Source organism: Podarcis filfolensis, assembly GCF_964270895.1.
Source record: "Podarcis filfolensis genome assembly, chromosome: 15".
Classification (NCBI taxonomy): domain Eukaryota; kingdom Metazoa; phylum Chordata; class Lepidosauria; order Squamata; family Lacertidae; genus Podarcis; species Podarcis filfolensis.
Genome location: NC_139618.1, coordinates 1,805,850 through 1,820,863, shown reverse-complemented (window position 1 = coordinate 1,820,863; position 15,014 = coordinate 1,805,850). Strand labels below are relative to the sequence as shown.

The 15,014-nt window shown below is 48.3% G+C and overlaps 1 protein-coding gene across 16 annotated transcripts in view; it reads left to right on the top strand.

Annotated features, from left to right (window-relative positions):
- MYO18A (myosin XVIIIA) overlaps positions 1-15,014 on the top strand; it is a 150,165-nt gene that overhangs the window by 34,893 nt on the left and 100,258 nt on the right. Inside the window, exons 1-5 of one of the 16 annotated variants that reach the window (XM_083587360.1) lie at positions 956-1,208; positions 5,218-5,288; positions 7,185-7,240; positions 12,477-13,208; positions 14,281-14,367. The exons of 13 other annotated variants lie outside the window; for them this stretch is intronic. In XM_083587360.1, coding sequence (XP_083443486.1) covers positions 5,249-5,288; positions 7,185-7,240; positions 12,477-13,208; positions 14,281-14,367 — 915 coding nt within the window. In that variant the 5' untranslated portion in view covers positions 956-1,208; positions 5,218-5,248. Of the gene's footprint in view, positions 1-954; positions 1,209-5,217; positions 5,289-7,183; positions 7,241-12,476; positions 13,209-14,280; positions 14,368-15,014 lie in introns of those variants that run through there. 2 more of the 16 variants (XM_083587347.1, XM_083587353.1) reach the window with 2 other exon arrangements.

The window sequence follows — 15,014 nt, the reverse complement described above, 5'->3', positions numbered from 1 at the left end:
GAAAACATTTTCTTCTGCTTTCGTAACACTATCCTTTGTGAACATCCAATGAAGCCGAATGTTGGAAGATTCAAGACAGTTAAAATAAAGTACTTCTTCATGCAACACATAAAGTTTGGAACTTGCTTCCTCAGGAGGCAGTGGTGGCCACCAAACTAGATGGCTTTAAAAGAGGGTTAGACAAATGGTAGCAGAGGATAATGCTATCAGTGCCTACTAACCATGATGGCTGTGTTCTCCCTCCACTGCCAGAGGCAGTATGCCCCACAAATACCAGAATACATGTGGCAATGGGGCTGTTGAGTTTGGGTCCTGTTTGTGGACTTCCCATTGTGGCATATGGTTGACCACTGTGAGAACAGGATGCTAAACTTAGATAGCCCACTGGCCTCATCCGGGAGAGCTGTGCTTATGTTCTTACTTTGAAAGAAAAATGGTTTTGAAGCTTGGGTTTTGTGAGAAAACATGAATTTCCATGTGGATTTTTTTTTGTTATGCTAAGATTATTGTGAAAATGCCACAGAACAGGCTTGCAAAATGAACACTTTTGAAACTGACAGAGTATGGAAACAGACCGACACGCCCTCTCCTAGTGGCAAGCACAGTGCAAGTAATGTACCTACGATGGCTGTCTCTGGTTATTAACCAACTCTCTTTTTGTCTTTCTGGTGGAGGTTGCTTCATTGGTTGTGGTTCTTTTCCACCTGAAGTTTGTGCAGTTCTCTTTGGCCTCGCACACAGCACCCCCACCAGATGAGGAGGAGACCTTCTGAGCCCTGGTTTCCTGCCGTGCAGGAGCACTAACGGTTCATGTGCCAGACACCCACATCACTTCCTCTCCCTGGTAGAGGATGAGGCTGCTTCTCCTCTCTCCTTCCTCCCCCCCCTTGCCAAATGTGGCTTCGCCCATGAGAGACTGCAAAAGCCCTGCTTGTTCAAGGCAGAGACCAGGGGGCAGCTGGACACCAGCAAGCCAGCTTCTACCACCACCACTGCCCCCCTTTCTCCCAGACCTGCCTCGCATTCTTGGCTATTTTTAGGCAGACAGTATCAGCTCAGCTGTCCCTCTGCCTCTGGCCGTTGCGCTTGGGAAGTGACACTTGGCTTACCTATCGCGTTTCGCTCAGTCTTTTCCAACGGAAGCCCTGCCAGGGCGCCCGCACTGCTGCTGCCTCTCTCACTGGGCCTCCGGCCTCCCCCAATTTTCGGTAAGGTGGCAACCCTCCTCTTCCTCATTATGTGCCTTGCTTTATGGTGATGGAAATTTGGAAGAGAGGGGGCTGGTGTTTTTAAGGGAGGGGGCGGGCGGGCTTTACTTTGGCTCTTCCAAATCTACAAAGCAGGCCTCCATTGTTACCCTATTTATAGTTGCTTCTGAGCAGGGGGCTGGAGACATGCTCTGCTGAGGTTTCCCAGTCATTGATACTGTACTGGGGAGTGACTTGGTTTCTGCCACTCTCTCCCTTTGTCCCCCTAAAAAAATCCCTAGCAAGTATTCAGTGTGGCAAGTCTGGAGGTGTGAGGGCCCCCCCAGGTTTCCCTTTTGGCCAGTTCCATTGCTCTATATGTTGTGTGGGGAGTGTGATTTACCGGTAGTGGTGGGAAAGCTAACCAGCCTGGGAGAGTCTAACCTCAACTCGCTTATAACTTCTAGTAAAGCCTCTAAACTGATTTCATTTCTCGTTCCCACCCCTCCCTGCGCACCGGTGGGACTCGTCTCTTGCAAAGGCCTGGAGTGACCGTTTGGGTACTTCCCTAGAGGGTCTGTTGTGCTGCTTAGGGCTCAGCCTCTGGCTCCTCTTGAGTGGAAGACGAGACTGAGTGTAGACTGGATGAGACAGTTACGTCTCAATGTGAGTGTTGTGGTGCCTTTCCTGGAGAGTGATTAGTGTGCCTTGAGCTGCTGTTCGTAGTAATAGACAGAGCTGTGTGCATGCTGCCCTTCCACAGTCATGCCCTATGATCCCTCAGTGTGGAATTCTGTAGCCTTGAGAATTGCAGCTTCCTTTTTAATTGTTTTTTTTAGGTAGGTTTCTTGCCCTTATGAGTCACTGAGAAAAAGTTGAAAATGGCCGGGCAGAGAGTCTGGTGAAGTCAGAATGTGGGAGAATCAGTGCTTTACTTTACTTGAGGGCTCATGGAAAGCTTTGCTCCCATCTTTCCATTACCCCCTTGGATAGGTTGTGTTCAATGCCAAATGTTAGGGGCGAGGTAAGCCAGAGTCTGACTTGTCATCAAGGCCATTTAAGCAAAGGCTGGGTTATTCAGCCAACCAGCCAGCCAGCTAGCTGCAGGCACCTGACACAGAGTCAGCATCTCAGAATAACTGCTGAGCAAAGGCCTCTCTCTGTCTGGAAGTGAGGTGCAAATGACAGCTTTCAGTAGGTGAGAAAAAGCAAATAAGAGGCAACTTGATCAAAGTGTATGAAATTATGCACGGTATGGAGAATGTGAATAGGGAACATTTTCTCTCTCTCTCATAACAGTAGAACTTGGGGACATCCAAGGAAACTGAATGTTGGAGGACTCAGGATAGACAAAAGAAAGGGCTTACTCACCCTGTGCTTAGTTAAACTATGGAATTCTCTCCCGCAAGATACAGTTATGGCCGCCAACTTGGATGGTTTTAAAAGACACATTAGTGGAGGATAAGGCTATCAAGGGGTCCCAACCCTGATGGCTGTGTTTTCCCTCCACTGTCAGAGGCAGCAGACCTTTGAATGCCACTTGCTGGAAACCACAGGAAGGGAGAGTTGCTGTTGTGCTCAGGTCCTCCTTGCAGGCTTCCCTTTGGGGCACCTGATTGGCCACTTTGAGAGCAGGATGCTCCAGTACATGGGCCACTGAGCTGATCCAGCAGGTTTTTAGAATCTGGAAGGGACCCTGAGGATCATCTAGCCCTGCAATGCAGGAATCTCAGCTAAAGCACCCATGACAGATGCCCATCTAAACTCCACTGAAAAACCTCCAAGGAAGGAGAGTCAATCGCCTTCTGAGGAAGTCCGTTGAACAGCTCTTACTGTCACAAAATATTCCTAACTTGGATCCATTGGTTCGTGTCCTACCCTCTGGAGCAGGAGGAAACAAGCTTTCTTCATCTTCCATGTGACAGCCCTTTTGATATTTGAAGATGGCTATCCTATCTGCTCTCACTCTCCTTTTTCCAGGCCAAACATCCCCAACTCCCTCAAACTCTTTTTCTATTATATGTCAAAGTAAGTGCTCCCCCTCCCTGTCTCTGGGTTTCAGGAGCTGGGGGTGATGTGCCAGGAACTGGTTTCCTTGCTGCTTTTCTGTAGTTCTCACTCTCCTGTGGAGAGGGAATGGCTTCTTTACTTGCAGTGTGATCTGGGCCTTTGTATATGCTAAGCTGGTGGCGGTGGCCTTTGTTCCTGGGGGCCTTGTCCTGCTCACTGTGCCAAAACCCATTAGTTCGAGTCAGGCCGCCCAATACGTTTGCAAGGTGGTGGAGAGAGAAGTCCATAAAATGAGCTTTGGCACAGGGATTCCTCCATAGCCCAAGCTGCCCCATTGATGGATGGATGCGTCCTCCCAGTGGAACAGAGGAGAGGCTGTTCCAGCAATTCTCATCTAATAACTTGACTTGGGAACAGACTGGCTTGTTTGACTGATGTCCTGCTCAGTGTTTGGTCTGCCCAGGGTTAGTTATTTAATTGCATTTGATTGTGAGCTTCTTCTGAGTGCCTCATATTGAGGCAGAAAGCGGGATATAAATATTATCTGATCGATTAAATAAACATTGTAAATAGTCCAACAAAAGTGACTAGTCTGAATATCATCATTTTTTACTAGATTGCAAGCCCCACCCACCCTAGTAGCCTCTGTCTCCACACTGGCCTCAGAGGAGGGGATGTGTGCCCTACCCATGTTGATAATTCCATTTATAAAATTATATTATCCCTCGGTGACTGTCCTGGCCTTCTGTGGCAATGAGTCCATCAGGTATGTGCTATTGTGAGAGCAGGTTTCCTTTCGTGTCTGTCATAAGCCTTGCCTGCTGTCAGTTTCAATGGGCGCCCGTGATGCTCTATAACCAGAGAGTGAGTGATTGTGCCCCGTTTGTATCCATCCCTTACACAAATGTCTTAGGAGCCTTGGTACCTGTCAGCTAAGCCTTTGGGGCAACTGCAATGAGAAGATCTCACTCTTGGCTCCCCTAAGACAGCTTTAGATCTGTAGCAAATCCCTTCTCCCTTCAGTGTAAAAGGAGGTTCAAGGCTGCTGGAGTTGTAGCCTGGGCGGTTTCTGAGACATGGCAGCTTGTGTGAAGGCTGAGGTTGCCACTTCCTTACATTTACAAGTTTGTGCTTCCATGTCTGTAATAAAGGAACCCAGGTCACACTGTGTGGGCTCAGCCAGTTGTTTCCATTTTGATCCTGGACTTCCAGCTCATGAAACAGTTATAGGATCCGCAAAGGTCACCTGTTAACAGAGGTTGATATGCTCTCCCTTCTACTACTGTGCCCCCTTGCAAAGGCTGCAACACCTGCATGGAGGATTCTGGTTGCACCAGTTGCTCTTAGAGACACCTGCCTGCGGATCTCAAGCTGCTGTCAAACCTTTTGCAAATGTGATTGGGTTAACCAAAGAAGGCTGCCTCTCCTTTAATCGAAAAGGAGAATTAAGACAAGCAGAAAGGAATAACTCACACAGCCTGTATCTTGATGCATTTCAAGTGCTGTTCAGTTAACTCAGAAGTCCCTAAGAAGTGACATCTAAAATTATAGCTAGGGACAATTCTGGTGATGGGTTAATAATGACAGGTGAAGGGTGTGTGTGTGTGTGTGTGTGTGTGGGGAGCCTTAATTAAAGGCTGGTTCAGAAGGGAAGGCACAAGGAGCTAAGGCAATATTGTCAGATCAAGTTTTTCTACACTGGAGGTAGGAGGTCACTGCATTTAAAAGGGCCTCCTGCAGTCACTATCCCAAGGCTGCAGCCTTGCACTGCCTGTAAAGCAAATGCTTATTTTGGGTGGGGTGGAATTGCCTGAAAAATTATTGAGGGTGAGTAGCATTTCATTTTCAGCACCCGAGGTTAAGAGAATGGGAATTTGGAGACATGATTACTTAGGAATCCTTTGCCCCAGGTTTCCCCTTGTTGTGGTTCCTCGGTCCGTCTTGCCTGGGACCCAGAGGGCTCCCCCCTCCCCCCCCCATTCTGCAGACTCTTAACCTCTACCACCTTTTTCTCTCCCAGTCAGGGGTTTAGGTTCTCCAGCGTGGCAGCCATGGCCTTTTCATCACGATTTGCATTCTGGGAGCAGAAGGGAAGTCTCTTTGCTATTGTGGTTCTTGGCCTTCCCTGCCTCCTCTCTCTCCCTCCCCACTCCCTTGCTCTCCTAAAACGGGGCACTTTGCACATGAGTCGCGGCAGCACATTGAAAAGGGGACCAGGTTGTGCTTGTTCCTGGCATAGGAGGGAGTTGGCTTCGGAGCAGTAGAGGTCATGTTAGAAATGTGGCAGGAATGCCAGTGGTCAGTCCTAGGCCCCCTCTTGGCTTGTGTGAAGAGCAGACGTCCCTGGGGAGAATCTGTTCTCCTCCTTGCCATTTCTCAGAGACTCCAAATGGACCGAACAAACTGGCAGCCACTCCCTCCAAGCCCTTTGCATAGCAACTGTGTGGAATAATCTGCCTGTGAAATAACTTGTGTGCTACTAACTCCACTGTATATTGGAGCCTTTGCCAACCCGGTGCCCTTGAGATGTTTTGGACTACATTGTGCTGGCTGGGGCTGATGGGAGTTGTAGTCCAAAACATCTGGAGGGTACCAGTTGGTAGAGGCTGATATATTGAAAGTACTGTGTGATCATGAGTGCTTTTACTGTAAACCTGGGTTTGACCTGGGTGTGGTCAAATATAATAGTTCCTGCCATCTGTTGACTTACATCTCCACACCTAATTTATAGCTCTATTTCTGAACATTTTGGGGACCTTCAGCATCCTCACAAGACGCAACAGGCACATTTACAGGGGGCTCTGGATGCTGTTTTTATAAGCTTTCAAGTGCTTGAGTCCCACAAGGAATGAGGAGCCCCCAAGAAGCCCAGGTTTGCAGTAACAGTGTGTGTCCCCCCTCCTTCCTTCCCACCCCATCCTCCCCTTGCACCAATGCATGGCTTGTGTGGTTTGAGAGCCAATGGAACCAGCACCTCCCTGCACACAGTGGTGTTAAAATGCACTTTTGACTGACAGGTACCGTGATGTCTTCACAATCCAGGTTTGGAGTAATACGTCATCGTGTCGTTGTGTTACCAACCTATCTACCTGTTTGGTGGGAGTGTATCACATTGCAGCCTTGCTGCCAGAGTTTCTGTTCCAAGTTTGCTGTTCTGTGTTCGCTGGGCTTCAAGGTTGCTAGATTGGGGAGTAAGGGTGTGGGTGATGAGAAAATAGCAAAAGTGTGTAATTCTTGTGATGCCAGGTTTCTCTTGATCATGGTGGTTCCCAGTTGCTGTTGCCTCCTCACTCTTGAGGCACCCCACCCACCATTGCTCTTGCTTTGATCGTAATGGAATATATGTTGTCATCTTCTATGCCCTGCAGAGATGAACTTTTGCCAACTTGGGCTGAGTGTACACATTCCTGGCTTAGAACATAGCAAGGCTGCTCTTTTTCTCAATTCAGATAAAAGTTGGGGTTTTTTTGTTTTGTTTTTTTGAGGGGGCGGAATTTATTTATTGAAATATTTATATACCACTCTTTCATAAGATATATTGAGGTGGTATGCAACCTACAGACTACAATAAAACTAGTAAAAATATCCATTAAAATGTATTTGAGAATATTAGTAGATATTTCCTGGTGAAAAAGAGAGAAAGCCCCTGCATCACAATGTCATATTTCATAAGAAACCACAGAAGAGATATGAATTGTGGGTAAGGTTGTGGGTGTCTGCTGCTTCCCAACCCAGTGGTGGGAGTCTACTGGATGCAGAGTTGATGGGGGTATGTACACAGCCTTTCTCCAGCATGGGCTTTCTGCCCAGTAGCAGCCTAACACAAGGTCTGCTGGGAGCATCCTGGCCTCGTCAGTGCTTGTGAAAAGCTACCATCATATTTGTGATGAGGACTGCCCGGAATGTGCTAGTAAAAAAGTGTGTGTGCACGTTTCAACTGTTTGTCCTGAATGAAATATTTCCTTATCTGTATTTGACTTCCTCAGGTGAAGGATGAAGACAAACCTTTAGCAGTGAAAAAAAACGAGAGAGAGGATGGGGCTGTAAGTCCGTCTGGGTTTGAGCACTGGAGGGGGGGTATTTGCTTGGGCTAACTTCTAGGCCAGGACAAATTTGTGTGTGACGTGGGTCTTGCCCCTCCTCCTTTCTCTTGTGTGCAGTCTCCATGGTGTGTTGTAGGGCCCACTGTGTTTTTGTGTGGGATCCTAGAGATAGAAGTGCGAGAGGGGGCTGGCAGATTATCTTCACGTTTTTTGTTGGGACTAGGGATGGGGAGGAAGGAATCCAATTCAGTTCTCATTTAAAGGTGAACTTAACTGAATTTGCCTCATCTGAAACATTACCACCAGTGGAAATGCAGCAATCCTTTGAAATTTGCACGTCTCTGAATTTTTCAATGAAATTCTCCAGCCAAGGCATGTGTATAAAAATGCTTATGAGAGAGCACAGATTACATACAGACAGACATCATTTTATTTGTATGCTGCCTTTCAAACCATGCTGAAGGCAGCTTACAACATGAAAACATATATCATTACAAAAGTAGTCACCAACAGTAAATAGAACATCAAAAAACACACAATTGCACTGAACAATTTCCATATAATCAAAACACAGATACAAAAATTAATATAGCAGCAACAGCCCCCCCAAAAAAAAGATTATCAACAACAACAACAAAAACACCACTTACCAAATATGTTTTGTTAGGGGCCTTTGCAAAAATATTTGTATTAGGCAAAATTAAATATGAACATGTGTATATTGAGAGATGTTTACACTGAAACGCTAATGAATTTCCACGAAGACTTTTAAAAATAAAAAAGCACCTTGCAAACTGTTACGGAAAAGTGGTGAACTGAATTTAAGATTGCGAGAAAGAGAAGCCAAAGCCGACAGATTCTTCCATTCTTAGTTGAGAAGCAAAGCGGGTTGCACCAACACAGTAGCCATTATTTTCTTTTATTTTCTTCTGTGGGCAAAGGGATTTTTTGGGTGGGGTCGTGGGGTAGGAGAGAGTCGCAGAGAAAGAGAAACATGCACATGCATGGTGAAAAACCGTGCCCATGTGGCATGTGGAGGGTAAAAGGTGAGTCCTGGGTCTGATAAGCACTGTGAAGATCAGCAGATTTTCAGTCTTATTTATTTTTATTTCACAAAACTTGTATACTGCTCGATGGCAGGAAAAACCTCAAAGCAGTAGTGCTAGCCATGGGGCAGAATGACACTTCCTCTGAGCCCACGGGATGTAGAAAGCAAGTGACTCCTCCAGGTTCCTGCCTGGCTTTCTTGTTGATGCTGACAAGAGACCCCTAATGGAGCCCATTTCCAAAGCCACCATCCCTACCTCTCTCTGCCTCCCCTGTGCCCAATCATATACACTTCGGGTGCTGGGACCTGCCAGTTCCCAGAGAACCACTCCCCTGTGTGCGTTTTAAGCTGGGTCTTTGTTAGGGTGATCACTTGGTGCGGCTTGAAAAACTCTGGCCTAGTTCTAGGATAATGGATGGTGGCAGGGACAAAGAAGGAGCCATCAGGGCTGGAAACCTACCCCTCTGGGACAGGCTTGTAGATGGTCTCAGGCCCCTTAGGCTTCTCTCCCACCTCTAGCTTTTTCCAGTCTTTTTATTCCTTGAGCTGCCCCCCCCCCGCAATCACTGCAGCTCTTCTTTTAGTGGTGGCTGGGTTTCTCCTGATTTGTGTTATTAATTTAACAGCTCCCTCAATGCTCATTTTGGTTGGGCCTCAGTTTTACACAGCTATGATTATTTGGTGCCCAGAGCATCTCTGCTATTCTGTTTGTAGCTGAGTGCCTCTGCCCGGAGGAACCCCTGTTTAAACACTCTGCTACTGGTGAAGTTCATTAGTTCATGTTTCATTTGCATCCTGCTTTTCCTAACAAGGAAGCCAGGGTAGTACATGGTTCTCCCCCATTCACACATTTTGTGCTCACAACAACCACCTTGTGAGCTTTGTGGCTGAATTAGAGATTTGAACTTAATTTTTCCTGGCCCTAGGATGAACCCTTTGGTTGCTTTTCAGCCTGCTCGTATCTTATCAGGTATGTCTCAGCCCAGGGTAACTGGTAGGGAGGAATAGAATAACAGAGTCATAGAATTGTAGAACTGGAAGGGATCCCGAGGGTCATCTAGTCCAACTCCCTGCAATGTAGGAATCACAGCTAAAGAATCCCTGACATATGTGCCATCCACATTTGGCCTTGAATAGCTAGGGGAAATGTGAGTGGGTGGGCAGAAGTATCTCAGAGCCTCTCTTGTCTAGACCTCTAAAACTTTTGTGAGCCCCCCAGTTCAAACCATTGGAAATGGTTTCAGGAGCTTATCTGTTTTGATCTATATTCAGGGTTCTGAATATATGAAAAGCCACAGAAAGGTCACAGCTCAGTGGTAGAGCAACTGCCTTGCACACGGAAGGTCCCAAGTTCAATCCCTGGCATCTTCAGGTAGGAGCGTCGGCTGCCTGAAAAATAATAATAAATTTTATTTATACCCCGCCCTCCCCAGCCAAGACCGGGCTCAGGGCAGCTAACACCAAGTATAAAAACAATTGATTAAAATACAACTCAAAAACAAGATTAAAATACAACATTAAAATGCAGCCTCATTTCGGTAAAAACTCAAATCAAATCAAAGAGATCTGCTGCCAGTCAGTGTATGCGATACTGAGCTAGATGGAACAATGATTTGACATGGCAGCTTCATACATTCCTAATATGCTCCTGTTCTGCTTGTTAAGAACATTGGCATTGTTGTTTTTTGTTTTAATATATTCAAGGTACAGAACTTAAATTACAGAGTGTTTGGTGTGGGGGAGAGAGCAAACCCTTTTGTGATGGCCCCCTTAGCTGCCATCTGTAAAAGGCTAACAGGAAGGAACAGTTTGCCTAAAATTAAGGGAGTGAGGATGGGACTTGTGAACTCAATTAAGTGTCCAATTCCTACCCCCACCCCCAGTTGATGCTCCAATTTAAGGACGTGGAGCAGGAGCAGAACTAATTACTCAGAACAGCAAAAATACAGAATTAAATTGCACATAAATAAAGCAAACCATGCACATTTGCTTAACTTGCACGTTTTGCACAGGTCGTGGCACTTAGCTTTGCAGAATTTGGGTTACCATTGGTGTAGAATTTTGCGGAGTCCTGCTCGTAGCCTCCTTACCTCAGTTCTTTCTCTGCCCTGGTCAATAACCTCTTCTCATTTCAGTGTTCAAAAGTGGCACCTTTCTTGCCGAGCCATGGCTCAGAAGGCGAGCTGGAACTTTTTAATGACGGCAGCACCCCTGCTTCCACTCTCCCCAGCAAGCCTTTTGCCGTAGCGGTTGAAGCTTCTCCTGGCCTTGGGCCATCCATCCTAGGTCTGGTGCCCAGTGGCCATTAGCTATGCTGCTTGCCGCCTCCTCTTCCTTTAGCTGCTCCTGAAGACAGACCCAGAAGCTTCCCCTTGCTCAGCTGCCCTGCTTTCCTCCTTTGTTCTAAAGCAAGGAGCCAGCTGCTCGGCTTTGCCTACTGGTGTCTTCCCTCTCCCTCTTTCTCTTCATCCTGTACCCTGGCAGCCTTCCCCTTCTGCTGCTGCTGCAGCTTTCCTTTCTCATCTTGGGGCTGCTGAGTGTTGCCTTCGCCCCCTCAGCAGAGGCCAGAAGCTCGTCCAAGAACGACAAGACCTGCTCTGTTCAGGAGAGTACAGAATTGATGCAGTGGCTGCTTTTTGGCTTGAAAGAAATCTCTTTAAGGAAGGGCATCTGGAGGGGAATAGCCTTGACTGGCGTCTTCCCCGCTGCTTTTTTTTAAAAAAATGCCACCCTTTTCCTGATCCACTTCTCTTTTTAGGCTGGGGCCTGAAGGGTAGGGCTTCCCCTCCCCCCCCCACAACCCCCAAGGTGAGTTTATCCTGGGAAGCTGATTCCTTGTACTTTTGTTTCCATCCAGTCTCACTGCAGAGCTTTGGTCTGTGCTGCCGCTACACTGTGGGTTGAGATGAGTCTGCAAAGTCTTAGCTGCGTGGGTGGATGCTTTACGAAAAGGACTTGTGGGCAGAGGGCTCTGCAGGGACGTGGGGGGGGGGAATCAGTTATTTTCTCATTCCTGGAAATGCCCTTTGGAAGTAACCTTTCCTCTAGAACAGGGTTTCCCAAACTTGGGTCGCCAGCTGTTTTTGGACCACAACTCCCATCACCCTTCCTAGCAGCGCCAGTGGCACAGCTGTCAACATTTCCCTTTTTTTAAGGGAAATTCCCTTATTCCGAATAGGATTCCTCGCAAGAAAAGGGAAACGTTGACAGCTATCAGTGGTCAGGGATGATGGGGATTGTAGTCCAAAACCAACTGGAGACCAAAGTTTGGGAAACCTTGCTCTAGAACATAGGAAGCTAGTCCAGCAACAGCTCGGTGACCCAAGGTAGAAGCAGGTTGGTCTATGCTGACTGACCGCAGTTCTCCAGGGTTTCAGGCAGAGAACTCTTCTAGATGCCTAGAGATGCCACTGGGGATTGAACCTGGGACCTTCCGCATGCAAAGCAGATGCTCTACCACTGAGCTACGGAAGCGCAAGCTTTTATCCTTCCCCTGCTGCCTTCCCCCAGACCTCTGAGGTTGGAGCAAAAAGACTCGGAGAGCTAGCATAGGAAGGGGCTTGACTCTTCCATACGTACTGTCCATCCATTTTTTCCATATAATTTTGTGCATAGTTAGTCAGGGTTTTTCTTAATGCAGGAGTGGCTTGGACATAAGTGGGCCCTCTGTATACCAGAGGCGATGCTAACACAAGCAAAGATGAGTTGGGTTGTAGCCACTATGCTGTGTATAATCCGTTTGCAGTAGACTCCTCTTCCGTTCCTTTTGGCGGCATGTTCGTTTCGCTTCCAGAACCCCACCTGTGCCCTCTTCCTCCAGCTCAGCCAGTTGCTCATTTGCAGCTGTTTGTTGCGATTAGCACTCTCTTCTGCCCACTCCACTCCCCAGTCACACAAACTTTTCCTGGCCTTTTTGCATGTCAGAAGCCAAACTAACCCTCTGGATGGGCAGGGCTGACCCTGCTGTTGGGAAGGAACCAGGGATCCCATTGGATTCTCTGCTTGGGAAATCTGAGGAAGGCTGCTTCTTCCTTATTGTGTGAATGAAAACCCTTGAGTGGGGAGGAGGAGTGGAAGGGCTGAACTTGGTCCCTCCAGCACAGCGCCTGGCTGGTCGCTGCTGCCTTATCATGGCATTGTTTGGGGGCCTGCTCTCCTCACAACATCTTAATGTATCTGCAACTATAGTTGGATGTCCAGAGTGCAGGAAAGGAGGACCCCCGGAACCCCCGCAGCCCAGAGCCCCCAGAACGCCCTGGGAGGGTGAAGAGCCCAGAGCCCCCTGGGAGGGTGAAGAGCCCAGAGCCCCCTGGGAGGGTGAAGAGCCCAGAGCCGCTGCTCAACGGGGACACCCAGCATTCCTGCCCTCCTGGCCAAGCCATGAACGGCCTGGAGGGCTCCCAAGGAGCTGGCTCATCGACTCAGCCCGAGCCACCTGCTGACGATGCCCAGGGCCTCTCCCGCAAGAGAGTGGTGAGGGTGGTGCGGAAGGTGGTGCGCAAAGTGCTTCCAGGGGAGGATTCTGGGGGCTCCAAGGAGCCGGGACGAGATGTCAAGTCCACGGAGCCAAGCAAGAAGGAGGAGAAGCCTCCTGCAAAGGTCCAGCCCCCACCTGCAAGGGTGCTCTCTCCGTCCCCTCGGCCCCCCTCTTCCTTGAAGTCTGAGCCCAAGGAGGCAGCCCCCAAGGATGACCTCTCGGTGGGGCTCAAGAGCCTGATGTCGAGAGGCAGGACCAGAGAGCATCGGCCCCGTGCCAAGCTGCCAGAGAAGAAAGAGGAAGAGAAGAAGCCCCCAGAGAAGACAAAGACCCCGCCTCTTGTAGAAGTGAAGGCTACAGACACAAAGGGGAGTCAGGCGCCAAAGGGGCCTCTTGCGGCTCCAGCGAAGCTGGCAATACAGAAAGCCACCACTGTGAATAAGGTACTAGTGCATGAGCACCGCAGCTTGGCAGGCGCACGAGGCCAGCATCTGAGCATGTGCAGAGTGCCTTTGTGTTCCTCACCTGGGCAGGGCGGGCAGTGAACTTTGGCTCCCAGAGTCTGGAGGGGGTCCTCAATGCATGGAGTGTGCTGCTAGTCCTGCCACAGCAAGGCTCTTCTTTCTCTCGGGGAGTGTGTTGTGCTCTCTCTTTACCCCACCCTGTGTCGCCCCCACCAGGCAGCTGTTTTGGTGCTTAGGGCAGCTTCTGATTGGTGTGCTTAACAGCCCATGTGCCACTTTGACCATGCCATGAGGCTCCTCGCCTTCATTTCAAGCACACATGCTCTTAGAGTTGCAAAGATGAGCTTGAACATGAGCAGGTGATTCTGGGTGGAAGTTCAAAAACTGGAGGACAGCTGAGCAGGGTTTGTAAGCTGTCTGTGGAGGGTCTTTAATAGTTTCTTCCCCTCAGGGGAAATCTAAGCAGATTATATCAGAGTGTATAAATATCAGTATTCAGGTTGCAAAATTTGGGTTGAAAAGTGGAGCTTTCCAGCATTTTAAAGCTGTAGTGCTTTTTAGATTCATTGAGGAGACAGGAGTGGAGAAGCCATAGCATGGCTGTGTTCTGCATCCACAGTTGAAGGCATTAATATCAATTGCTGGAAACCACAAGAGGGGAGAGTGCTTGAATCCTGGAGTGCCGGTTTCCCACTGTGTGAACAGGTTGCTGGACTAGATGGGTCACCGGCCTGATCCACCATCAACACCCCCTGCTAAATTTAACCCTGGAATAAACATTGGAATTAAATGTGTTCAGTGAAGATGGGCCCAGAGTGACTCCACTCCTTTTTTTGTTTGTTTGTTTAACAAAATTTATATACCGCCTGATTGTAAATAGAACCTCTAAGCAATTTACAAAAATCCCACTTGTTATGCCTGTCTTCAATCTAGCCTGAGCTTCATTGCATCCACGTGACTCATAAGGGGTGTGTGTGTGTGTGTGTGTGTGTGTGTGTATAAGCATGCATCACTGGGTTCCTTAAATACAGTTATGACCTCTGTCATCTAGACTCCTTCCAAGGAGAAGCCCCAAACAGCAAAGCCAGCAGAGAAGTCTCCGCCTTCCCTGAGTCCAGGAGAGGAAACCACCCAGCAGGTGTGTCTTGAGCTGGAGGTGCATGCAGGGTCCTCTTTGCCTGTGTGCATTGCTGTTCCTCTTGTGCCTTTGCTGAAGGCCTGTGTTCTGGGGGCAGGGTGGAACCTGGGGTGGTGGTGGTTGTGCAGTGAATATGTGTGCTTATTTATGCAAAGTCTCTGGCGACCAAAGAGGCTCACCACACAGATGTCTGTTACCACATGGGGTAGGGGTGTGCAGAATTCAGGCTTGCGGGATCAACTTCCTTCTTTTCCTAGGACTCTGTGATCCACCAACTGGAGCCAGGTGCGAAAGAGCTCCTAGCTTAGCAATTTGTTTTTGAGTACCACCACAACGCAGCTCAGCTCAACTCACAGCGCTTCTGAACAAAAATCATTTCCAGGCTACCCTGATATTATTTTCAGCCCTATCATTTTGGGTTGTGTTGGGAAAGCAGGGTGGGAATTATTTTGTTGCTTCTATTGCTAAACCTTTGGGAGTCAGAAATCCTTGCTGAACTACTGCAGATCATTCTGAGATCTTCCCACCTCTGGATGCACAGATGTGTAGGCACTTCCCAGATTTCTCTCTGGGGAAAAGTTTTTTCCTGTTCTGTCTGAAGTGTCCTCCTTAACTTATGTTGGTACACACCTACCTTGACTGACGTA